The sequence below is a fragment of the Alternaria postmessia genome, assembly GCF_024291825.1.
Source record: "Alternaria postmessia strain BMP 2775 chromosome Unknown scaffold_65, whole genome shotgun sequence".
NCBI classification, from domain to species: domain Eukaryota; kingdom Fungi; phylum Ascomycota; class Dothideomycetes; order Pleosporales; family Pleosporaceae; genus Alternaria; species Alternaria postmessia.
The window spans coordinates 119326-144023 of NW_026260138.1; the positions used below are offsets into that span (position 1 = coordinate 119326).

The following is a 24698-nucleotide window of genomic DNA, read 5'->3' on the forward strand; positions in this document are numbered from 1 at the left end:
CTCATCAAACATTGACACAAAAAATAGCGAGTACCTTGAAAGCATGATCAAACAGGCGAATCTATATACATGCAAGCTTCTTCTCATCACGAACGTTCACATCATATTGTAACGACGAGAACGCATATACGACAACGAGGCACGTCATGTGTCCGCACGGAACATGAAACATATCATATCGTAAGAGGTGGCTAATAAAACGCTACTCCTTCTTGATCACCTTCTGGGCCTCCGTGTACTTCTCCAATCCGACATGCTCGTTGATCCAGTCCAAAACAACTTTATGCCAAACGAGCCCATTCTCGGGCTTCAGCACCCAATGGTTCTCATCTGGGAACGTCAAGAACTGGCTCTCTACTCCTTTACACTGCAGCACGTTGAATGCCGCCAAACCCTCACTGATCGTTAGCCTGTAATCCAATTCGCTGTGAATTACGAGCTGCGGTGTGGCCCAGTTTTCCGTGAACCTGGACGGGTCCCACTGTAGAAGTGAAGATACGAAGTCAGCACACGTCCCACTTGCATCTCATCCAGTCATGACTTACCTTGGCCCAGTTTTCCGGGTTATTCCAGAGTGTGCCTTTGATATCATGGAAAGGGAAGTACAACTCTTCAGATGCCATCTGGCCGGACATGCTAAAGACACCATCGTGGGTTACCAAGGCTTTGAATTCGCGGCCGAGAGGGTGTCCTTGAATCCAGTTCATCATATACCCGCCATAGGAGGCACCGAGGGCAACGGCGCGTTTTGTGTCAACGTAATTGACGTTCTGCTTGATGTAGTCGAAGCCCAACACAAGGTCTTCGTACGGCAGACCACCCCACTGGCCCTGGATGGCATCTGTGAAGGCTTGGCCGTAAGATGTGCCTAAGATATCATGTCAGTGTTTGTCTTCGTAGAGTATATACCTTGGATCCACATACTTCCAGTAGGGTTCGGGCAAATGACAACGTAGCCTTGCTCTGCGAATACGGCAGGATTCCACCGCGTACTCCATCCATCAGTCCATGCACCTTGCGGTCCGCCATGAACGAGAAAGGCGAGCGGATAAATTTTCTTGGACGAGAAATTGCTGGGCTTTACAACCCAAGCATGAACCTTGGTGCCGGATGCGGCACCGTCCCAATGGATCTCATCGATCTGATGGCGTGACAGACCAAACATAGACCCAGAACGCGTGTTCGAAGAGATGTATTTGGTTGTCAGATGATCAGGATCCGCATCATACGGTCTATCATCAATAGGAAGATCGTAGACAGTCGTATCGCTGCTTTGAGCGCTTAGAGGGACAAGGGAGTATAGTGAGTTCTCAATCAAGCTAGTCGAAGTCACGAAAACGTCGCCATTTTTGAGCACCTTTGCAGAGCCGATCGTTCCCCCCTTTACAAGAAGCGATGGCAGAGGCTCCTTCTCTCCGCTTGGTTTAGGAGGCCCGGCGCTGTACAGGTTTCCACGACCATGTGACTCTGCGGTAAAGTAGAGGCGCCAGTCGTCGGGGCTCCACGATATGGACTGTGGGCTTCGGTCCCACTTTCCTTTACCATCCTCAGAACCGTAGAGCAGAGTGACTTGCGACGGTTTCTTATAATCGTGGATAATGAACGGTTGGTTCTTGTCTGACTCGTACCCATCAGTTTTCATGGAAAGGAACGCGATCATACCGCGCGAGTTTGACCAGACTGGAGACGTGCTGGCACCTTCAAAGCCTTCGATGGTAGCCTTTTGGATTTCCGGCATGTCTTTTGAGTGGAGATCATCCCAGAAGCTGTCAGATGCGGAAACATAAATGTTGGTTTTCGTGTGCGTCGCGGGATTAAGATCAGGATCCTTCGATGTGAACACGAGACCGTATTTCGATATGTCGAAGTGGTCTTTCCCACCAAAGGGTTCGATTGGTGACTCCAGCTTCGTCCCTTTCAGCGCATTCGTTAGAGGATGTCCAAGCTCGAAGACATGAGACTTTTCCAATTTCTTCTGCTGAAGCTTGCCAAGCCATATCGTGTTCCGATTCTCTGTCACGTAATGATCCCAGTGGCGAACGAACCCAGACTTGTACAGCTTGCCTGATGAGTGAGGTTTCTCGGCCTTCTCTGGGTTGAAAAGTGTGCCATCTGGCTTGGCTTTGCCAACGACAGCGAGACCAAAGACGCCGCCACCAAGAGCATAGATCTTGGAGTCGCTTACTGGTCCTTGTATCGTGCCAGCAGTGTGTTTGCTAGAGCATTATTAGCTGGCGTACACTCGGGATGATAGCACCGAACATACCTCTTCTCGAAGTTGTCTGGAGATCCAACGACTATGTTTGTAGTCCCATCGTCATTGGACTTCAATAGTAATATGGTTTCATCATCTAGCCACGAAGGTTCGCTGAAGGATGCATCATCTGTGACGAGACTGGTTTGTTGGCTTGCTGAATCCAGAACACGGATCTCAGATTTCTTCGAATGCTCAGAGAAGCTGTATGTCGAGACGGAGTATAAAACTCTTGATGCATTGGAATTTGGAACGCCCTCCGAACGGCGGGGTGCTTCCAAGAGCACTTCAGGTGTGAATCTGCTAGCTCTGATCGTCATACTGGAACAGGCCTTAGAAGAAGGTACCTCTGTGAGATGTCAGTTCCACTCTTGGGATAAGAAGATACCTATTTCCAGATCCTGAGCCATTCTGTTGAGCTCACTACCTAGGTATGCAGCTACAGGGTCTTTTGGTGCTGGTAAAGCTTCAGAAGCGGTGTAGACCCAACTCCGAGGATGACGAGCATATATCCAGACTCGATGTGGAGCATGACCGGATTCATCGCATCGTCAAGCAGATAACTGGTTGACGACTGCGAATAGCTTTTGTTCATGGCTGAATGTATCTTGCTGTCAAGCTCCATACTCCCAAAGAAGCAACGACCTAGGACGCCCGCCACGCATGAAGAAGGAAGTCTACGGGTTGATAAGAGAGGCTTGGAATAGCGGCTTACCAAATGATAAATTCTTTGGGAGACTTGACGACAGCTCTACGCGTCTGGCAGGTGGTTGTATAAGATGTGGAGTAATGGTTGCAAGAGAGAGCACCGTGGTAGATGTCGCGAGATGGATCTAAGCGGATGTGGTTGGCCGACCCCCTCACGCCAGCCACCCCACCGGCTAGCGGCGTTCTTTGTGTCATCACTCACCGACGTTTGCATTGCCCCGCCCTTGCTATCTGTGCGATGTCGAACGATTGCGATGACTTGGTCAAAGCAAAGCTCGACGTTTTGTCGCGTACGTATCACTTTATGTTGTTATTATTTCTCGAGAAATCCAAAAACAAGTCCAGGGACAAAAAAAGTCCTGTGGCGCAGTGGTAGCGCGCCGTTCTTATAAGATTCGTCAGACTCTTATGACCTCATCTAAGGTTATGCGGATGCCGTGGGTTCGAAGTACGTGATTTCCATGATAGAGTGATTCGAGTTTCTTTACTAACAGGTCTCCCAGCCCCACCAGGACTAGAGACTCATCTCATTTTTTGCTCTTTTGTGCGACATGGTGAATGTTCACGCATCGCTCACTTGCGAAGGAGCTGTCTTTTTGTAGGCGGGGTTGTCCTTGCACAGTGATGTTTCTTTTTACCTATCTACCCACCTGCTACGATTCCACACATCTCGTCCTAGGTCAACATTACTACTGTACAAGCTGATGCTCTCTCTGTTCATTTTCGCGAGAAGGTGTAGAAGAATGAGCCGAAAACAGAGCTGAATTTGTATTATCTCAAAACGAATGAGTGTCTCGGCTGCATGTGGCAAAGGACTGGGTATCGAGCTACGAGATCGCAAAGAGCCACGTCTTCATCGCATCCAACATCTCCTGCGTAGGCTTCAGCTCTATAGTCTGTAGGAACCTATTTCCGGGTTTAGGATGGACAACAGGTCCAGAGCCGGCACTATGTCGTTCATTGCATTCGAAAGCGTCTTGTGCGACTGAAGTGTTGTGCTGGCAAGGGGAAATAGGTAAGAGAATACCAGAACGATATATTAGAATATTTCGAAGCAACCAAACTCGCTATGCCAAACCTGCTAAACACACCATGGTATACGCTACGCCGTCATTATGTACCCTGAGCCGCAGCCCAACCAGTCATGTACCCATTCATAATATCATTACCAATTCGCGTCTAGCCAGACGCCAATTGCATTAAAACCAGCCAAAGCAAACCTGATGCCCGTTACCTCCAAATCTGCCACTTCTTCTTGCGCTTCGGTACAACGAAACTTTCCTGACTCATCTCCTGCTCTTGCCCACTTTGGCTTTCCTCATCCTCATCGGCGCTATCGAAGCTGTCTTCTTCGTCATCGTATCTGCCTCCGCCAAGGTACTTTGCCCCAACACCAGCACTGCCGTTGCGTTGTGGATAGGCAGGGTAGGAAGAGGTACGGTCGTAACCACTTCGTTGTGGTTGTGCAGCATAGTCGGCACGTTGGACTGGTTTCTCGGTGTACTCCGGATCTACGACATGCCTGGGCGCTATGGCAGGATGAGTCTTCCCGTCCCGGCCACCACTGGTGAAGTAGTCACCACCTGCTGTGTCTTGTCTGGCTTGGAGGCCTCCTCCATCTCGTGAGTAAGGCGAGTTCGGACCGGCGCCGACGATCGCTGGATGTGGCGGGTATGATTCGCGCTTCGCTTTCTTTTGTGATGGTGTATGAGCAAGGACGTGAGCATCATGCTCCCATTTCTTGTCGTGTGAATGTTGATTCAAAATACCGCCCATAGATCTTCTCTGCACCTTTGGCGTTGCCTCTGGAGAAGGCGCAGGCATTTGTGACTTGTGAGACGAGTTATAGGTAGGCTGCTTGCGTGTGGAGGCGGAGCGGGATGGCACCACTGTCGTTTGGGTCGTCGTCTGGGTAGCGGAGGGAGGTGCCGGCTGACTGACGTGCCGTTTTGCGGCAACGTTCTCCCACGCAGAGGCTCTGGATGAAGTACCTGCAGCTGCATCCATGCTTCGCCGTCCATAGTTTTCTGGGGCGAGGTTGCGAGGTGTTCCATTCGTCTGGGTTGGAGCTATGTTTGCAGCTGTGTTAGCATGAAAACCTGAACTAAGAAGGTTCTCACGGGCAGCAGGAACAGCAGGGCCAGTGGAGATGACGGGAGCGGTGGTACCAGACTCAGAGTTACGCCTTTTGCCAGACCCAAAGCCCGGCATGATTATCCGGGGTCCGACTTTGTACTTCTGTTCTGGGCGTTCTTCCTCATCTTCGCTCGAGATTTCCCCAAGTTCGCTTCCGCTTTCACTGCCCGAAATGGAGTTTCCGTCGTCGCCAATCGTGGCCTTGCGCTTGCCACCGAAGGCGCCAAAGAAACCACGGGACTTGGTTCTTCCTTTCTCGACAACGCCATCCTCAGGCTCGACATAGGTAAGGGCTGGTACTAGCAGTCGATATGGTGTTGTAATACCCGCCGGGTCGTGCTGTGATACTTCGACATTGAGACAGATGTCAAGACCGCCCTCAAGATTGATGAATTGACCGTGGTGTTGCGCACTCTTCTTAGTGAGTACACTCGGACGGCGGTGAAAGTTGGATGGTCTATCCTGCGACAAACTGTGTCGACTTAGGGGAGGTGTCGCACTCTCGGACGTGTCAGGACGGGCGGCATCGACTGATGCACGGCGACGGAAGAGTGATGTCAAAGAGTTGCGTCGTGAACGAGCGGGCCTCTCTGGCTCGGATCGATCAGGCGAGAATGACGACTGTGGTTGATGGTGGCCAATTTGCTCCTCGTCGGCAGCAGCATATGCAGGATTATTGCGATAAGACAGAGGCGGACCACGACCTCTTGCTGAAGGTCTTCGCTGCTGGCCACTCAGTCTTCTCACCAACTGTCCTGGTGCAAAGTCTGACATCGATCTTCCCATACCCGGTCCATTCTTCGGAGTCGAGGGTGGTGATGGTGTCCCTGGTGGTGAAGAGCCTGGCTTATACTCTCGAATGCTGCACCAATTTCGGTGGGGCAGCAGATGAGTGTTGTTTCTCTTCTTGCCGTCGACGCCATGAGTGAACAGGGGTATCATGTCTTCATCTGTTTCCGAATCGAGGTGATGTATCTTGTTGCGCTTGTTGATGATATCTGCCATCACGTCTGGAGGCGGTGTGTTGACTATGGCTGAAGATACCACGTTCGGCATGTATCTGTGATCCTTGTCCTTGGGAACATTCAACTTCTTGTTGCTGTAGAATTGACCAACGGCTGCTAGATGGACGTCACCACCAAGTATGGTAACGCGTACAGATTTGGTCGAAGCAATGTGTTGTAGCTCTTTGATGAACCAGTTGCGCTCTTCTTTGTGGTGCTTGGCTGTCCAATGGTCGTCTAGGTCGTCCAAGATCTCTACACCTCCATCGAACTTGTTGACAAAGTTGCCCAACATCCCCGCACGACCAAGGGCCTTGAGAGGATCCATAAGCCTGCTCGTGAGTATGTTCTCGAGGAAGTTCAGGCGAGGGTAGGCGATAGGTACACCAAGAAGCACGATCAAGTGCTTGGTCTCACCCTTGATAATCTCGTCTTCTAGACGGTCAAAGATAATGTCGTAGGAATCCTCGGTGAGGATCTCGTCCCGTTGTCGCTCTGTACGGCAGTCGAGACCGAGGAATGCTACCTGCCGGCCAAGCTGCATGAAGACGCTTCGAGAGCGCTCTTTGATGTATGGGCCTGGGCTCTTTCCAAGTAGCCATGACGGTTCGGTCTTGTCAGTTTCTGCGGGTACTGATTGATGTTGGAAGAGCATGTAGTACTTGAAAGCGATAGCACCAACACCCGTGAACACTGGCGTTTGCATGAAGTGGTGGGGATATGATCCGAAGCCGTCGATAATGTCGTGGTCGTCCCAAATATTCACCATCGGGATCTGTGAATTAGCCATACCGAATAAACCCTGCGAGAACCACATCGCATATCGGTCGAGGTAGAACTGCTCGAGCTCGTTTTGCATCTCCTCGGAGAATGGCTGGTGATGCTTGTGCATAGGATTTCTGTTTTCGGTCCACTGCCTGAATAAGGTCGTCTCCCTCATTGCAGCATCGTTGTAGATCTGGTCACCTCCACCGATCATTACATGGAACGGGCGGGTCTGATGTGTGTTCAGTACATCGCGCCATAGCGGATCTGGACCGGAGAATTCATTTGAATCAACGGTGGCCGAGAATCCGTTGCAGCTGTGAAACATGATGTTCATGGATTCTCCTTTAGCTGGGACCCAGAAGCCGATGGCGGGGCCTTGGTTGATCTTGTATGCGATGCGTGTTTGGCTACTGCCAAGTTCGACTTCGATATTGAAGCGCCAGAAGGTCACACCTCGCTCAGCGTACAGGCGAACACCAGGAAAATCGCGAACTTTGCCCAGCTTCTCGCCATCCTTCTTGTGAATGCGGGTAGACTTAGCACTCGATCCATTGCTTGTGCTACGGGTTTGAGAAAACAAGCCAGTGTCGTCTTCGACTCGCGATAAGTCCTCATTCTCTGCGAGTTCATCTACCGGCTTGACGTACAGCGTCTTGCCAGTACGTGACACTTTAATCTGGCCTTCGATGGGATCGACATAGGATGGGTCCAACTGGTCCTGACTGATCTCTTCTGGTGGAGGAGGAAGTATGTCCATTGGCTGCTTGAACAATCTTAATGTCGGTGGTTTAGAATACGAAGAAGAGGCGTCGACAGTTACGATCATGATGCTGCCTCGCCAGATTTCACGTTCCCTCCCTGGTACGCTATGATCTCTCCGGAGACCGGTGTAGCGTAAGAGCGGTCCACACTTCAAGTACAGTGGTGGGTTGAAGGCAGTTGGTATGGGAGTGTCGTCAGCATAACCATCGTATGTTGGCTCCGCATATCCACTGGAACGTCTTCGTCGAGAAGCTTTGCTCTCTTCCCACCACGCTTTATTGCCACTGTTGGCTTTGACTGGAGCATCTAAATCCAGGTCATCCGCAGTCAAAAGACCGATTGGTGCACTTCTCCATTCCTCAAGCATAGGAGCGGGGGTATATGTCCTCTCTGGCTCATTGTGACGGCTGAATCGGCGGTTTTGTTTTGCTTCAGGATCATGCTGTTCTAGATCCGACTCGGACTCGGAGAACATGACACTCTTGCGGTTGGTTTGAGGAACAGGTGGGATCTGAACGGTCCGAGGAACAGGAGGAATCTTGCGCGGGAGTTGCTGATTGTCATTCTCTCGTGGTGTTCCCTTGTAGTCGATAGAATCCTGCTGCATTTCCATCTGTGCGGCCATGATTCCTCGGCTATCTCTTCGTCCCTGACTTCTCTTATCCGAACGAGATACATCAGACGGTGTTGAAGTATCCCGGACGCCTGACAGACCAAGTCCGGAGGGATTGGCCACAGCCTTCCTGGGTACATTCTGCGAAGGAAGCGTACTTCGATCGTTAAAGCTACCAGCTCCCCGTGAACCTGCCGGTTCTTTGCCCTTCAGACTGCTGCTTCGTGGAACGGCAACGTCGGTGTGCGGTACTTGCTGATAGCCTGTGGGGATGGCCTGCGCCTTCTGCATGGTTATTGGTTGAGCGGATTGAACTGCTCCACCTTGCGCATCTTCAGGATGCCATGGCTCGCTGAGGTCATAGGCATAACCGTCGTCTGATTCCAAGTCGCTCATGGGCGGAGACATGGGCGGGGACATGGGTTTGTCCTGTATCGGCATGGAGACCTGTCGCCTCCCATTGTTTTTCGAGGCTGGAACGCTGGACTTTTCCGGTATGGGTACAGACACAACTCGTTGTTTCTGTGTTGCTTCTTGTAACTTCTGCGCGGCTTCATGCTGTTTTTTTGCGGCTTCTCGCGCTCGTCTTTCCCGCATCTCAGCCTCAGCCTTTTCTTGAGCAGCCAGTTCCGCTTCAAGAATCCTTGCTCTTCTTTCTTCTTTGCTGATGTCATCTAGCTTTCCCTCCAGCTTCTGAAGAGGCGATCGATCGGGCACAGAGGGTCTGCGCGAAGAGCCGCGTCGTTCGACGGTTCCTGCCAAGGGTTCGACCGGGGCGTATGGAGGTGACCGCAGTTCGTACAGCCTGTTGGCAGCCGTCTGTATAGTTGCTTGCTGTCTGCTCGGGTTCAATTGGATAGCTGGGTCTCTCGATCGACCGGAGCTGGAGCGCGCAGGCACTCTGACGCCTTTGGCATATGGATCCCTGTATGAAGAGGGTGGTGCACGAGGGACTTCTGGCGCAGCCGGCACAGATTCGCTCATGGCGCCTGTCGTTGGGGGCGGTATATGTCTGCTGTTTCGCCGCCTATGCCCGCTTCCAATGGTAACGTTGCCGTTCAAGGGCACAGTTGCGACAGGCCGCGCAGTGTTGCTGGGTACGGTATTCGACATTTCGGGCTCTGGTGGGGATGCGCCTGCGGGCTGCGCATCGGCTGGGCGGCGATAGGAATTGCGCTTTTGCGGATTGGCGTCTGGGACTTTGACCAGAGCAGGGTTAACGGCTCGCGATGCGTAGGAGCCGCTGTTCCTACTGTTCTCCATGGTGCGACGAGATCATGGGATCGGCGGTGGTGGTAGTGGTGAAGCAGGCGGGGCGTATCACCGTCCTGTGAGAGATGGGACGAAACTAGGTCAGGCGCATCTATGTAGCTATGTTGCACTATCACACGAACTTGAGACAGGGCCCTCAATTGCAGTCCTTTGTGGTGGTAGCTACCTAAGAGTGCCGAATGCGAGTGCGGAGATGCGGCGGAGGTGTGCTGGGATGTGCAACGGGCGAAGATGAAGATCTCAAGGTACAACGGGGCGCAATGACGGTGATATGTCGCGGGAAATTAAGAGGAAACTATATGCAAGGGAATAGGAAGAGCGGTACGGATGCAGGGAAGAAGCAGTTATCCATGGCCAGCGCATGTCAGAAAGGTGGTGGCGGGCGCGGTAAAGGTGGCTGGGTGGTTGACTGCAAGATCTTGGACTGGACAGGCATCCTCCACACGGCTCGCACACCCACGCCAGGGCAGGTGCGGCCACTAGGGCCACAAGGGGAAGGCGCCCTCGGGGGTCCATGGTTGGCAAGGGAAGAAGCCACGGTCGGCTCGCGGGAAGTCAAACATCAACGTTTCACACATCTCGCAGACTGGACCAAAGTGGCTGCAGGCGACTTCTTCATCTTCCTCTTTCTTCACTGCTGTTGCATTGTTCCCTCCCCAGCGCACATCACCCGCCGCGCGCATACCGACTCGTCCACTCTAATACCCCGTCGTCGTAATCAGTCTCCTTCCTCAATAAGCTGAATACACCGGCCCTGTCAACTCGCCGAACCACAGTATCCTCACCATCCACCTACACTTCCCCCACCACGCGGGGAGACGGTCGCCTATTGCCAGGGCACCTCCTACGACTGTTCACGATACATGACCGCAGCCGGCTGCACGTAATATCCTTTAGGCGTCTTCGCCATGCGCATTCAGCTCTGGAGCCTGCTCGCAGCGGCGACACTTGCTGCAGCGGGAAAGCATCTGCCACCCCGCAACTACTCGAGCCACGACTATTATGCTATTCATCTTTCCCCATCCGCATCGCCATCAGACATCGCTGCGCACCTGGGCCTGACGTACGAGGGCCCATTCGGGACGCTTGAAGATCACCATGTCTTCAAGGCCCCCAAACACGAAAACGATATCGTCGACGACGCACAACAAGAACTGAAGAGGAGGCGGCGGAAACGAGAAGTTGGCCTCGAGTATCATCCTCTCGACAGCGTCCACTTTACTCAGAAGCAGAAGATCAAGCCGCGCCATTGGAAGCGCAGCGTGATACCAGATCGGCCAGAGAGAGCCGCCCCGCCGGTAACACCTGCTATTCAAGCCCAGCGGGAAGTCGCGACCAAGCTGCAAATCAAGGACCCCATCTTCGAAGAGCAATGGCACATCTTCAACGTGAAGACGCCTGGTAATGACATAAACGTTACTGGTGTGTGGATGCAGGGCATCACAGGCGAAGGCGTCACGGCATGCGTTGTTGACGATGGTCTCGACTACACCAGCAACGACCTCAAGGACAATTTCTTTGCTGAAGGCTCTCACGATTACAACGACCACGAAGACCTACCCACCCCGAAGCTTTCTGACGACCGACACGGTACACGATGCGCCGGAGAAATTGCCGCAGGAAGGAACGACGCCTGTGGTGTCGGACTTGCCTATGATGCCAAGATCTCAGGTGTGCGCATCCTCTCGGGAGATATCACAGATCTCGACGAGGCGCTCGCGATAAACTATGAGATGCAAAAGAATGACATCTACTCATGCTCTTGGGGTCCTCCCGATGATGGTAAGACCATGCAGGCTCCAGGCATTCTCATCGAAAAGGCCATGGTCACTGCTGTCCAGCAAGGTCGTGGCGGAAAGGGATCCATCTATGTTTTTGCGGCAGGCAATGGCGCTGCAAGCGACGACAACTGCAACTTTGACGGCTATACAAACAGTATCTACAGCATCACCGTCGGCGCTATCGACCAAAACAACGGACACCCGTACTATTCCGAGGCCTGTTCCGCACAGCTGGTTGTGACATACAGCAGTGGCGGCGGCGATGCCATTCACACAACAGATGTTGGCGCGAACAAGTGCACCAACCAGCACGGAGGCACGTCGGCTGCCGGACCTATCGGTGTAGGAGTATTCGCTCTCGCGCTTCAGGCCCGACCTGAATTGACATGGCGCGACATGCAATGGCTTGCTGTCATGACAGCTGTTCCCTTTGATACGCCCAGCGACTGGACCAAGACCTCGCTCGACCGCATGTACAGCCATCAATTTGGATACGGAAAGCTCGATGCCTATGCAATCGTCGAGAAGGCGAAAGAATGGGAGCTCGTCAAGCCCCAGGCTTGGTTCTACTCCCCTTGGATGCATGTGAAGAAGGCGATCCCCGAAGGCAACCAAGGCCTCGCCAGTGTCTTCGAAGTCAAGGAAGAGATGCTCAAGAATGCCAATTTTGCTCGTGTTGAGCACATCACTCTCACCATGAACGTGGAGCACACGCGCCGCGGCGACCTCGCTGTCGAGCTCCGATCTCCAAGCGGCATGGTCTCACATCTCTCCACCGCACGCCAAGGCGACGAGGCGCCTTATGGATATATTGACTGGACGTTCATGTCCGTTGCTCACTGGGGTGAAGACGCCATCGGCAACTGGACCGTCATTGTCAAAGATGTCAAATCCGGTAATGCTAAGACTGGTACCTTTACCGACTGGAAGCTCCGTCTCTGGGGTGAATGCATCGACGCCTCCAAAGCTAAACTTCGTCCGATCCCCGACGAACATGAGGACGACGATCACGACAAGATTGATGATCACCCGGCGCATACTACCAGTGTTACCATGCCCCCTGGTACCACACCTACTATGACATCTATCCCCGATGACCACCCCGATCGTCCCGTGAACCAGAAACCCTCTCAAACGTCGGCTAACAGTGGTGTACAGACGACGGCTTCGGCAACTGCAAGCGCAAGTGCCACGGCGTCTGCTGCTCCATCTGAAAACTTCCTTCCCAACCCCTTTCCCTCCTTTGGTGTGTCGAAGCGCACGCAAATCTGGATTTACGGTGCTCTTGCCTTGATCATCGTTTTCGTTGCTGGTCTTTGTACCTACTTTTTCATCGCTAGACGCAAACGCATGAAGGATTCGCGCGATGCTTACGAATTCGAGGTTCTGGATGACAACGAGGATAGGGACGACGCGGGCTTGCTCTCTGGTGCTGCCGGCAGGAAGAAGCGCGCTAAGAGGGGCGGAGAGTTGTATGATGCTTTTGCTGGCGAGTCTGATGAGGATCTACTGAGTGACGATGAGGGCGATGAGGGCCCATATCGGGATCAGGATAGGTATAACGAGAAGTATGCGCAGGATGATGGAAGCGAAGACGATGGTAGTGGCAGTGGAGCGAGCTCAGCGGGCAAGAGACAGTAGGAGCTTCTTCGTCTCTAGCGTCTGGCTTTTTGTGTACATTGGTATATGCGAATTAGATCATTGGGCGGCGTCTATTTTTGCTTAAGAAACGCGTTTCCTGACCTTTGCTTCAGTGAAGCCCACCAAAGTATATGCGCAAGGAAGCTGGTTGCCATCAGACCAAGATAGATTATGAGAAATTGGGGGTATCATATTCGCGCGCATAACTTTTCCCAAACTTGTAGAATCTAAGCAACCTTCCTTCCTACATTGCCGACTCCTCTTCCTACAACGCTGACAACGATTTCTTCTTTCTCGCCACCTGCCTCCCTGAAGCCCCATGCACTGCCTCCAAAGACCTTGGAATCCCGCGCAAGTTGTATGATTTCCTCGCTGCCTAGAATGTCCTTGCCCAGCGCTATTCTTCCTACATCCTCGCTACCCATAGCCATCAGCATGAGAACTGTGGGTGCTGCTACGTTCTCCACACAGCCTCCTTGTGATATCTTCTCGAGAAGCTGGTATGCGCATTGCTTGCCGATTTCGTCTGCCGGAACACCACCATCAGGTGGTGAGCATACGTCGGCTGAGTATATGCATCCCGTGCTGGTCTCTGCGACTAGACTGATTCCAAATCCCACTGCGCCCTTTACTTTTCCGCTGGAGTGGCCTTTGGCGGTTGTTGGTATTAAAGGTGCGGCGCTTGCGTCAGAGAAGATGTACGTATCCGGCACAAATTTGTTGAGGATGCCTCTTGCAGTAAAGGTCATGCGCTCGTTGTTACTTTTAGGGACCTCGACACAGTACGCCACGCCTCTTATCTTCTTGACCCTTCCAGGATTCAGCAGATGTAGTGTCTTTGGTAGACGAACCTGGTGGTTAAACACCAGTTGCACTTCACCGCCTGCTCCCTTTCCTCCCGCAGGCGCAGAAGAGCGCTTGAGGATACGTAGCTCGATATTCCGCTCGATAGCAAAGTTTTTGTACAGCGGGAGAATAGCCGTGCGAACTGTGTCTGCAGAGATGTCGCCGGCGATTGTAGACGCTGTAACACAGCCCTCGCCGTAGAAGACGACGTTCATGTTCCCCTTGCTGAAGGGCGCAAGAACGCATAGGGGAACCAGCCACCAGCTCACACCCCTCTTTCTACACTCTGCTGGTATCTCATGCCGGATTACGCCTCCGCTAGCTCCCAGTCCTTCGGCGCTTCCGGTGATGAGACCGGGTCTGTAGACTAATGTCGTACCCGTCATGCTGAACTGGATCTGCGAGCCGTTCGTCACCGAATCGAGCAGTCGGATGAAGTTTGTCTCATGGCGTGTTAAGCCTGGTGTGGTTGACGAAGAGCGAATTTGCGATATGCGAACGGGTCGGCCGGTGAGTGTCGCCAAGAGAAGGCGAGAGATCATGTGCCGATGACCGGTGAAGTTCAAGGGCTGTTGCAGCGCTTCGTCGAGAGCCATCGTGAGGGTGCGTTGGGGTTTTCGTGGTGTTTGAGAGAGTTTGCGACAGTGTTAGATTGCACATGGAACTTTTTTTGGCGGAGCTCGGGCGGTATCGATAAGATTAGCGCGAACGCGGTGTTCGCGTCGTCCGGCGCGTTGCATGATCTCGAGGTCGAGTCCACCCCGGCAAGAGATACTGCTTTCACGTGCGGCAACTTTGTCTTGTACTTCGACAACGTCTTACGACTTGTCCTTTGTTTGGAGTACGTCATCAATGCGCGGCAATGCCAATTCTGAGTAGGCAGACGCCTAAACTGTTAACCAATATCGGCGGAAAGCGCCATGCGAGCGCAGACGATCACGAAGAACCGTTACCCAAGAGACGAGCGAACGAAAATGCCGCTCCAATAAAGAGGCAACGGGAGGTTGATGTCAACGCTGAACCCTTGTCTTCCGACGATGAAATACACGCTCCCTCACCACGACCGGTCCAGCCCTCGAAGCCTGGTAAACCTACGCCGAAGAGCACGCTAGATACTCTAAGGGGACCTCAAAAAAAGCCTGGCAAGAAAACGCTTGAAACAATACGTCCGCCCGCGAGAGGGGCGTACCAGAATGGTCAAGCCCATAAGTCGACTGCAGGCCTCGACGATAGCAAGGAACACACTCCCGCGTCTTCCGCGGGATCATCCAGCGACAGTCCAATCAAATGGGGTATGGAACACGTCTCTCAAAAGAAGAACACGAATGGCAAAGGCTATGGCTCGAAGAGCAAGAACATACATGCACCACCTCCAAAGAAGTTTGGCAAGGCAGCGTCAAAGACCACTACGCAGACGTACGGATCAAAGAACAAATCCCGGAATGGCATGTCGCAAGCCGGTGCTGAGAGTGACGGAAGTGTATCTGGTTTAGACGACGACGAGCTCTTTGCGCTCCCCAAAGATAGTGACAGACAACAAAAGATGAATGATTTAGGACTACGTGAAGTTGAAAAGAAAGCAAACGGTACAAAAGCCAAGAGCACCAATGCTACATCTACTGCATTCGACGACGACGAACTGGACAGAGAACTAGGGACCAAACCAAAGAGCCCTAAGTCGCTTAAAGCAGAAAAGGCCGCCAGAACCGCCCGCCTCATGAACCAGCTTAGCAGTTGGAAGGAAAATCAGGAACCGCCGTCTTCGCAACCACATTCCAGTGCACCACAAGAAGCCCTCGACGACATCAACAGTTACATGAGCAAACTCCAGCCAGTGGAAGAGGAGGGCTCGCGATGCCTGCTATGTTCGAAGTCCGTAGAGCAAGAGGACTATTGGGACTTCTGGAAAGGCAAAGAGAGAACAGTCAAGAACAAATCTGCATTCTGCCATGCGCATAAGAAGAAGTCAGCACAGAAGGAATACACTGAGATGGGATATCCGGACATTGACTGGAAAGCACTTCCCAGGCGAATACGCAGGCACAAGACGACTCTATCGCAGATACTCAACAACAACGAGTTTAGTGTACACAGAGGTCGTTACGAGCCGTTGGCTCTGACTGGAAAAGCCGCCGCTGTACCCTCGAGGCGAACAGATCTTGCAGAAGACGTGCAAGAAGAGCTGGAATCATACGCTCTCGACGAGAAAGCCGCTTACCCGGGCTACTATGGTTCTCATGGTCGTCGCGTCATCACAGAGAGCGTCATGGATACTCTAAAGGTCGAGATGAAGAACTGCAAGGATCGCGTTGTGCAAGCATCCGGCATCGCAGCCTTTGTACAAGCTGTGATGGTTCCGGAGGCGGCAATCCTACTGATTATGGATGATTGTTCAGTGAACAGAGAAGAGGCGGATAAGATCAGGGAGAAGACGTACGATATGGGTCTCCTTCTCAACGAGGAAATTGAGGACGAGCTCGAAAGACAGGACGACAGTGATGATGAAAACGAGTATCAGTACAAGTGATGAGAAGTGGAGATTTAGAGCCCCGCCAGGTTTGTCACAAGCGCTGTTTCTTTCTGCGCTTTGCATGACGCGTTGCATTTTTCGTTGGCTTCGGCCACATATTGCTGCGTATTCTGATACCCAAATATTATTCCGAGGCCATTGTATTGCTTATGATTCATTCTGCTGCACCCTGGCACGCTTTCATACCCTTACGGTGGATATTTCTGCTCTACACTCTACAGCACCAAGCGACCATCATCTTTCTTCACTCGTAAGTAGTACTTGTCGACCCCCATCTTCTCACTAACTCGCGTCCTCGGTGGCTCTGATTGTAGTCTCCACAATCGCTTTACGAGTACCTCGCCAGTGAGCCTAAGATTTCAAAATCCTATATGCATGCATGCAAGTATTCTGCTACATTTCTTGTACGTCTCTTACTGATATTGGATGATCCGATATTGAAACTATGAAGATCACCGTAGCTGAAGAAAGAAATGCGAGTGAATAGAGATATTTATACATGCATAGCGACTGCTTTCAAAGTGACATGCGACGGGTATATTTCATTTCGACTCACCAGCCGCTTTCATGAGCATATCTCCAATATGCTCTCCCTATATGCCTTCACAGCTTCCAATTTGCGCCGTTTCCTTTTTGACTCCAAAGTATGCTATACAATCCATCATCTACCCATCAAGCACTCCACTCTCCTTGAGAGAACGGAATAGCTCCGGCTCCAGGAACTTGCTAATTGTGACATCCTCCGCAAGACCCTTCCTCCTTCGTGTCTTGAGTACGAAATCGCGTGCCAGCTGTTGTGCGGTTGCGGGTTCAAGCGGTCGGGTCGTAATGTCTTTATCAAGAGGGTCGCCAGGGACGATGGACCAGCGGTCGAAGACGAGGGAGAGAGAGACTTGTCCTTGTGTGTGAATCTACATAAGTTAGCATATGCTATGAAATCTGGCAGTGAGAATAGAAGGTGTGTACGTACCCTAAGATCGGTCTCGAAACCGAAAGAATCAATGACCGGGATAAGACCGCGAACATTGTAGAGAGGAGTACCCGCAATGGGTCCATCCTGCAAGACGTGTCCTCTCCTCCGCGCAAGGACTGTGTACAAACTACTCTTGGTGTCTGCAGGACCAGTCATGCTGCAAGAGTATACCGGCTCCATCAGCCTGGGGCTCGCCATCAGGAAACTTGAGTAACACGCTCGCCGACTCGTGGGGATGATCTGACCACCTCCACGGAAGATGGCTTCTGGTGCAAGCTCGACATCCGTGATGCGGAACTTTGTGTTGCGAATGGGCTCCTCACAGAGCGGGCCTTCACGGGTCGCCCAGCTGAAACCCTGTCGAAGCGTGTCCCGGACTGTACGCAGAGTCTTTCCGTCGACCTCTGTGGGAAGTGTGTCGTTTTGTAGGATGTTGGCACCCATATCGTCAGGCCCGAAAGCCCAGATGTTGCGCGAAGCGAGCAAGTCGTATCCGTAGTTCTCTTCGAAGAACTTTCCGACAACCCTGACGGGGTCCTTGATGTTGACCTTTCCAGCTTCGATGTCCTCCGCAATACCTGGGTCTAGCGGTTCGGCAATCATAGTGAGCTTGTTCTTCTTGTTTGGTGTGAGCGCGTAGCACTTGATAGCGGACATCTCGACAACCGTCTCGCAGAATCTTGTGACAGGATCTGACACCTTGATCTCCATGTCAGCATATAACCGGCGTAGGTCATGCAGGACACAGTCCATGTAGAGCTCGCCAGTACCGAGAACGACGTGTTCTCCCGACTCTTCGACCTTGGTTGTGATGAGCGGGTATGACTTGTTGATCTTGCGCAGACCGTCGAGCATCTTTGGTAGTTCAGAAGGATTTATGGGTTCGACGGCGACCTTGAAAACGGATTCGAAAAAGTGGCGGATGGGTCGGAAAATGTAGGCGTCTTCCTCGTCGGGGAGTTTGGTGGCTACAATAGTCGCCGTCTTGACTATCGAGTTGTCAACACCACCAAGCAACACCCAGTTACCTGCCGGAACGCCGCTGACGGGGATGTTATATCTCGATTGCGCGATCCATGTGTCCGTCACTGTAGCGACGACCATGTCTTCCTCATCTTCGATTGTGTAGCCTTCTCCAAGAACACGCACCGACTGCGGGGAAGTTGCGGTACCACTCATTACGCGGCCTAGTGCGGTGAATGACTTCGCATCTGTCGCGTTGAAGAGCTTCGTAACATGTATGACTAGGGGTCCGTTCTGGTCGCACTTCTGCATGGCCTCGGCGGTCTTTGTGTCCAAAGGACCAGTGTAATGTCTTTGTAGTAGTCGCTGCGCTCCTTCTTCAGGCGACGGGACATGCTGGGTGATCATGTCTACGAATCCCAGAGATGGACCAAAGTACTGCTGGCATACCAGGCGCATCAACTCCTTCGCGTCTGTCTTGTATTCAGATGGCTTCAATCGGATGCCCAATGTGTCGAGCGTCTCCTTGAGGTCGTCCGGGCTTTGACTTAGTGTGTACGAGTAGATCTTGTAGACGGGCTCCAGGATCCAATGCACAAAGGACCGCTGTGAGCCCTCCTCCTGACGCTTGCGACTGAACTTGCGGCTTCCTGGGTTGTAGAAGATGTCGCCCCAAAGGCGCATGGCGAATTTGTCGATATCGAGACCCTTCATTGGAACGCCGAATCCTGGCAGCTTGGATGGTCCAGGGTAGAAGTCAGAGTACATCTTTGCGAAGGACTGGATGGTAAAGCACCAGCGCATGCTGGAGCAAGCGAAAGCGACGTTGCCTTTCTCAGGGCTTACCCGTCTGCTCTCGCCGCGGCCTGGAATGGTGTTCTCGATGACTGTGTTGACTTCCTCAATAACGTGCTTGATCTTGAAGTATGCATCGCTGGGCGGTAGCTTCAATTCGAGAATCAAGCGGTCCATCTTGTTGACTACCAGTGTGAGGGGCAGATCCTCCAGCACGGCGTGCTTTATGATTTGCTCCGTGTTGACCTGCACGCCCTCGACTACGTCCACGACCAAGACTACTCCATCAACGAGGCGCAGCGAGGCGGCAACTTCATCGGCGAAGTTTACGTGTCCGGGGGTGTCGAGGATGTTGAAGAGATGCGACTTGGACTTTGTGTTCTGGAGGACTAGGCTCATGGGTGCGGTCTTGATGGAGAGGCCCCGTTCGCGTTCGAGCACGTGTACGTCGGTGTATCGTAGTTGTTCTTCCCGCTTCTTCCCCCTCTTGTAGTCCAGACGGTCTTGGATGTCGTGTGTCTCCATGACCAGCATGTCCATGAACGCGGTCTTTCCATGGTGCAGGTGTCCAGCGATGGCGATGTTTCGTATCTGGTTGGGAAAGTTCATCAAGTCGGTCAGGAGTTCTCTTGAGTGATAGACTGGGGGCAGGTCTGTCTCTTGAATGGTAAACTTCTTCTGCACCACCGGCGCGATAATAGGCTGCGCCAGCGACTGCGTGTCTTCTTCATGCACCAACACCTCGACATCTGGGCCGTATACGTCGGACGCGGAAGGGTAGTACTGCTTGTCTTCGTGGAGGATTACGGCGTTGGATGGGCCTTCGTCCACCTCCATCAGCTGCTGGTCGTTGGTATCAGCCTCGTCGTCGTCGTCGTCGAGGACATAGGCGTCGGCTGCCTCGCCGGTGCTCTGGACATCGTCGTCGGACTCGGCCTCGCCGATGAAATTTCCAAACCTGGGACAAGTCAGTCGCGTAGCATTTTGGAGGCGATTGTCGGTGCTTACTCGTCGTAAAGGTCATCCATGGTGGCGGTATGGGTGGGTATCTGCGCGGTGATGATGCGCGTCGAGCTCGAAGCTATCGCAAAAGTTCAGAGGGTGGTTCCGCGGGCTAGCGTTGGGCGGTGAGGGCGGAGGCGGCCATCAGCCAATGGGCCTCCGAGGCGACGCAGGGACGAGTTCTTACCCTGGCCGCCGTTGTCGCGCAAGGCTAAACTTCAAAAAGATGTCCTTGCTGTAGTCGGGGCATTTATTTAAACGCAAGCCTGTATACCCTCTCTGCACCTTCAATCGCCCTCCTGCACCCAAGAGATACCCACCATGTCGTCCCTTCCCCCCGTTTACATTGTCTCGGCTGCCCGTACGCCCACGGGCGCGTTTTTGGGGTATGTTTTCTAGTGCTCGAGAAGAGGGGCAACGCCAACTCACGCGACAACAGCTCCCTCTCGAGCCTGAGTGCAGTCCAGCTGGGCTCTCACGCCATCAAGGGTATGTATACTTGCTGCCAATCGAGCCGTCTGTCCGTCTAACAAGCCCCTGCAGCTGCTGTTGAGCGCGCTGGCATCAAGCCCACCGACGTCGAGGAAGTCTTCGTTGGCAATGTCCTCTCAGCAAAGTACGAAATACACCGACTGCAAAATACACCGACGGCCTCACAAGCACTGTACTGACATAGCCGCAGCCTCGGCCAGAATCCCGCCCGTCAGTGTGCCCTTGGCGCTGGCCTCCCCGAGTCGACAGTAGCAACCACCATCAACAAGGTGTGCGCCTCGTCCATCAAGGCCCTCATTGTCGGCGCGCAGACCATCATAACCGGCAATGCCGACATTGTCGTCGCAGGCGGAACCGAGAGCATGTCCAACACTCCCCACTACCTCCCCAACATGAGGACAGGCGCCAAGTTTGGAGACCAATCGCTGGTCGACGGTGTGCTGAAGGATGGTCTGACCGACGCATACAAGAAGGAGCACATGGGTCTGCAGGGCGAGGAGTGCGCCGATGACCACGGCTTCTCCCGTGAGCAACAGGATGACTACTGCATCCGCTCCTACAAGAAGGCCATTGCCGCGCACGAGGCTGGCCTATTCAAGGAGGAGATCGCCCCCATCGAGGTTCCCGTAGGACGTGGCAAGCCTCCGGTCGTTGTAGACCGTGACGACGAGCCCAAGAACGTAAGTCGCAGTCTTTGTCATGTTCACTAATCCGCACTTTCTTACTCATCACTTGCAGTTCAACGAGGCAAAGACGCGCACATTGAGGCCTTCATTCAAGCCCGGAAACGGAACCGTCACCGCTGCCAACGCCTCACCGCTCAACGATGGCGCTGCTGCTCTCGTCCTGGCCTCTGAGGAGGCTGTCAAGAAGCACGGCCTCAAGCCCATTGCTAAGATCCTCGGCTGGGGTGACGCTGAGCAGAACCCCTCCAAGTTCACCACCGCCCCTGCGCTCGCCATGCCCAAGGCTCTGAAGCACGCAAAGGTGGAGCTCTCCGCTGTCGACGCTTTCGAGATCAACGAGGCCTTCAGTGTCGTTGCCCTCGCCAACATGAAGATCCTTGGTATTGAAGAAGACAAGGTCAACCTGCACGGTGGTGCCGTCGCCATCGGCCACGCGCTTGGTGCTTCCGGTGCCAGGATCACAACTACACTGCTCGGTGTACTAAAGGAGAAGAAGGGCAAGATTGGCTGTGCCGGAATCTGCAACGGTGGCGGTGGTGCTTCTGCCATTGTAGTCGAGTCGCTGCAGTAGTTGTCCCATTACATTAATAACGACGCGTAATACCAGATATGAATGAAGATAGTTACACGTACACCGCGGGCCAGATCTCTGCACCCCTCCTGGAACAAGCATATATATCTCCAGAATTGTGTCGATCGTCTCGAACGACTCATTGGCCGAGTAGTTGGTTTCAGACTGGTGGAACACTGCGCTCGCTTCGGAAGCGCTAGAACCAGCGCGCGGCATTGGCCAGCAACCGCTCTCCTTCATCCCACCCTCCAGCACCACGCGTTTCAACGCCTTGACAGCGAATCACATGTCGGCAGCCGCGACAAATGCCTCAGGCCGTCGATAATACCCGTAGCCTCCGCCACATATCAACCAGGATATGCGCTTCTGTCTGTTTCAAGCGCCTCAGTCCGTTTACCAACGGGCCATCCGTCCTATTTCTCATGAAACAGCCCATGTTTGGTTAAAAATCCGGGCAGCCTTGCCAGCGCTATCGATCCCCCATCATACGGGCCTGACTGGTTCCTGCAGGTCCCCTCAATGTTGCTAACCGGAGATCAACTCGGCCCGTCTATAATTCCCATCATGTTGAAACGAAGCCCGATGTGCCTAACGGGAGATGTACACTCACCCGCACTCGTCTAGTCAGTAGACGAGGCCCTAGGGGCGAATTGATTGTTGCCATGTTCGGGACGTTGGCGCGGCTCTATCTTAGGCCTGCATATATAGGTAGGTCGTCCCTTTTCGACCATCTGCTGCTTGGTTATATCGCCATCTCGTACTATCGCCTTTTCAGTTCTTGTGTCTTTTTTGTCCACGCGTCTAGTACGCAGTCATTCATTACTATCTTCTTCGGTTTTCAGCGTCTTGACGATGCGTTTCTCCACACTCACTTCGGCTACGGCCTTTTTCCAACTAAGCATAGCTGGCTATGTTCTAGAGGATGACTACATGACGGACTTTTACGGGGCCTTTGACTTCTTTACCGGACCCGACCCGACAGAAGGTTTCGTACAGTATGTCAATGAAGCTACGGCAAGACAGACAAACCTCATCAACTCGTCTACTTCGGCCATCTCGTGGGGCGTAGACACACAGAACCAGACACCAGAGGGAAGGCCCAGTATTCGTATTGAGAGCAAGAAGACATACGATAGCGGGCTGATTGTGGTGGATGTCGCCCACATGCCCTTTGGCTGTGGTACATGGCCAGCGTAAGTAGACTTGACTTGATGTAGAGTTACATCACTAACGTACCGCAGCTTCTGGACCACCGGTCCTAACTGGCCAAAGAACGGCGAGATTGACATTATCGAAGGCGTGAACGACCAGACGAACAACGGCATGACCCTCCACACAGGCCCAGGCTGCCAGATTGGCGATGACACCACCCAGTTTGCGGGTTCGGTAACCACAGGAAACTGCGATGTTGCTGCCGAAGACCAGTCAAAGAATGCGGGATGCTCCATCGAAGACCCATCAACCAAGAGCTACGGTGCAGGCTTGAACGCTAATGGTGGAGGTGTATACGCCACCCAATGGACCGCTGAAGCTATTAGCATTTACTTCTTCCCACGCGACTCCATCCCGGAAGACGTTCTCGGTGACAGCCCAGACCCCAGTGGCTGGGGCAAGCCAGCTGCCAAGTTCGCCGGTGCTTGCGATATTGAGAACACGTTCAAGCAGCAGCAGATCGTTTTCGACACTACCTTCTGTGGACAATGGGCGGGCAGCAGCAGTGTTTGGAACGCCAAGAACAGTTCTTGCAGCAAGAAGGCATCGACATGCGAGGAATGGGTACGGGATAACCCAGAGGCTTTTACCGAGGCATACTGGACCATCAACTCGCTGAAGGTGTACCAAGACAACGGTGGCTACGGCGCTACCCCTCAGCCCTCCTCAGTGCCCGAGCAGAGCAGTGCTGCCTATGCCCCTCAATCTTCTTCAGTGTCCGAGCAGAGCAGCGCTGTGTACGCTTCTGTGCCAGTTCCATCGGAGACGCCAATTGTGTCTTCTGGCCTTCCTGTAGAATCCGGATACCCTGCAGTCCCGACTTCGCTCATCACCCCTTCGGTGTCCGGTATCTTCGCGCCAATCCCGACAAGCGAGACACTTTCGGTAGCTCCCTCCGCGTCGCCCAGTGCCCCAGTTGCGTCGCCTCCTGCCGACGATGCTTCTCCTAGCATCCCCGCCGAATCTCCAAGCCCAATCGTCGCGCCGACCACACAGGTCAACGCACCAGCTCCAGCCCCGACAAACAATGGTCCCATGTCCGGCTTCCAGTGGCCCAAAGCTGGAGCTGGTAGCGGCAATGAACCTTCCAACGAGACGTCGCCCTCGACAACACCTGCCGCGTCGCTTCCTGAGGGCACTAACACTCCAATCCAAAACTCTAGTGGCGCAGCAGCCGCTCCCAGTACAGCACAAAGCATCGCTCAACCTTCCAATGTACCTGCTGTATCTCAAGCACCCGCCGTGCCTGCAGTGCCTGCTCCAGCGCCCACCGACGCTGTCAAGGCCCCTCCGGCGGACGCAGCCATCTCAGCAGACCCCGCTGCTCCCACTGTCACAGACACTGTTCAAGCCGTACGCACAGTTTATGAGACAGTATATGCTACCGTCACTGCCGATACTCCTGCCGAGACGCCAGCGCCTGCTGCCGCTGCCAGAAGTGCACGCATGGCAAGACATATCAGGGAGCACATGCAGAGGCTCACGAGGCACCACGCAAGGCACTGAGCGGTGCTTCACGAACGATGGCAATGGCTTGGCTAGTCACACTGGTTGCTGACTTGCTTGTTTGGATGGTTGGATACGGCGCACATATACCCCGGGTTTCTTTGTATATATCTTTTGAACATTAGCAGCAATACATTTGGATGATCTGCATATTCTTTGCCATTGATCATGGTGATAGTTCGT

At 53.2% G+C, this 24698-nt stretch overlaps 8 protein-coding genes and 1 non-coding gene across 9 annotated transcripts; 5 read left to right on the top strand and 4 right to left on the bottom strand.

Moving 5' to 3' along the window:
* Window positions 1-202: 202 nt before the first annotated feature.
* Window positions 203-2574, bottom strand: J4E82_008316 (uncharacterized protein; the record flags this gene model as incomplete). Its single annotated transcript, XM_051734550.1, has 4 exons — window positions 203-481; window positions 546-868; window positions 925-2216; window positions 2267-2574. The coding sequence occupies 4 exons, from the start codon at window positions 2572-2574 to the stop codon at window positions 203-205; spliced, it is 2202 nt and encodes a 733-aa protein (XP_051585729.1).
* A 747-nt stretch (window positions 2575-3321) lies between these two features.
* Window positions 3322-3433, top strand: J4E82_008317. The gene has a single exon. It is a non-coding gene; the product is annotated as a tRNA-Ile (tRNA).
* A 759-nt stretch (window positions 3434-4192) lies between these two features.
* Window positions 4193-9508, bottom strand: J4E82_008318 (uncharacterized protein; the record flags this gene model as incomplete). Its single annotated transcript, XM_051734551.1, has 1 exon — window positions 4193-9508. One exon carries the CDS (start codon window positions 9506-9508, stop codon window positions 4193-4195), a length of 5316 nt encoding a protein of 1771 aa, XP_051585730.1.
* A 917-nt stretch (window positions 9509-10425) lies between these two features.
* Window positions 10426-12939, top strand: J4E82_008319 (uncharacterized protein; the record flags this gene model as incomplete). The annotated part of the gene is made up of 1 exon (XM_051734552.1): window positions 10426-12939. The coding sequence occupies one exon, from the start codon at window positions 10426-10428 to the stop codon at window positions 12937-12939; it is 2514 nt and encodes an 837-aa protein (XP_051585731.1).
* A 227-nt stretch (window positions 12940-13166) lies between these two features.
* On the bottom strand, window positions 13167-14381 carry J4E82_008320 (uncharacterized protein; the record flags this gene model as incomplete). The annotated part of the gene is made up of 1 exon (XM_051734553.1): window positions 13167-14381. One exon carries the CDS (start codon window positions 14379-14381, stop codon window positions 13167-13169), a length of 1215 nt encoding a protein of 404 aa, XP_051585732.1.
* A 266-nt stretch (window positions 14382-14647) lies between these two features.
* J4E82_008321 (uncharacterized protein) lies at window positions 14648-16312 on the top strand (the record flags this gene model as incomplete). Its single annotated transcript, XM_051734554.1, has 1 exon — window positions 14648-16312. The coding sequence occupies one exon, from the start codon at window positions 14648-14650 to the stop codon at window positions 16310-16312; it is 1665 nt and encodes a 554-aa protein (XP_051585733.1).
* Window positions 16313-16980: 668 nt separating this feature from the next.
* J4E82_008322 (uncharacterized protein) lies at window positions 16981-20074 on the bottom strand (the record flags this gene model as incomplete). Its single annotated transcript, XM_051734555.1, has 3 exons — window positions 16981-17226; window positions 17286-20004; window positions 20055-20074. 3 exons carry the CDS (start codon window positions 20072-20074, stop codon window positions 16981-16983), a joined length of 2985 nt encoding a protein of 994 aa, XP_051585734.1.
* A 295-nt stretch (window positions 20075-20369) lies between these two features.
* On the top strand, window positions 20370-21797 carry ERG10 (erg10, acetyl-CoA C-acetyltransferase; the record flags this gene model as incomplete). Its single annotated transcript, XM_051734556.1, has 5 exons — window positions 20370-20434; window positions 20488-20537; window positions 20592-20664; window positions 20731-21220; window positions 21279-21797. The coding sequence occupies 5 exons, from the start codon at window positions 20370-20372 to the stop codon at window positions 21795-21797; spliced, it is 1197 nt and encodes a 398-aa protein (XP_051585735.1).
* An 852-nt stretch (window positions 21798-22649) lies between these two features.
* Window positions 22650-24515, top strand: J4E82_008324 (uncharacterized protein; the record flags this gene model as incomplete). The annotated part of the gene is made up of 2 exons (XM_051734557.1): window positions 22650-22990; window positions 23039-24515. 2 exons carry the CDS (start codon window positions 22650-22652, stop codon window positions 24513-24515), a joined length of 1818 nt encoding a protein of 605 aa, XP_051585736.1.
* Window positions 24516-24698: the final 183 nt, after the last annotated feature.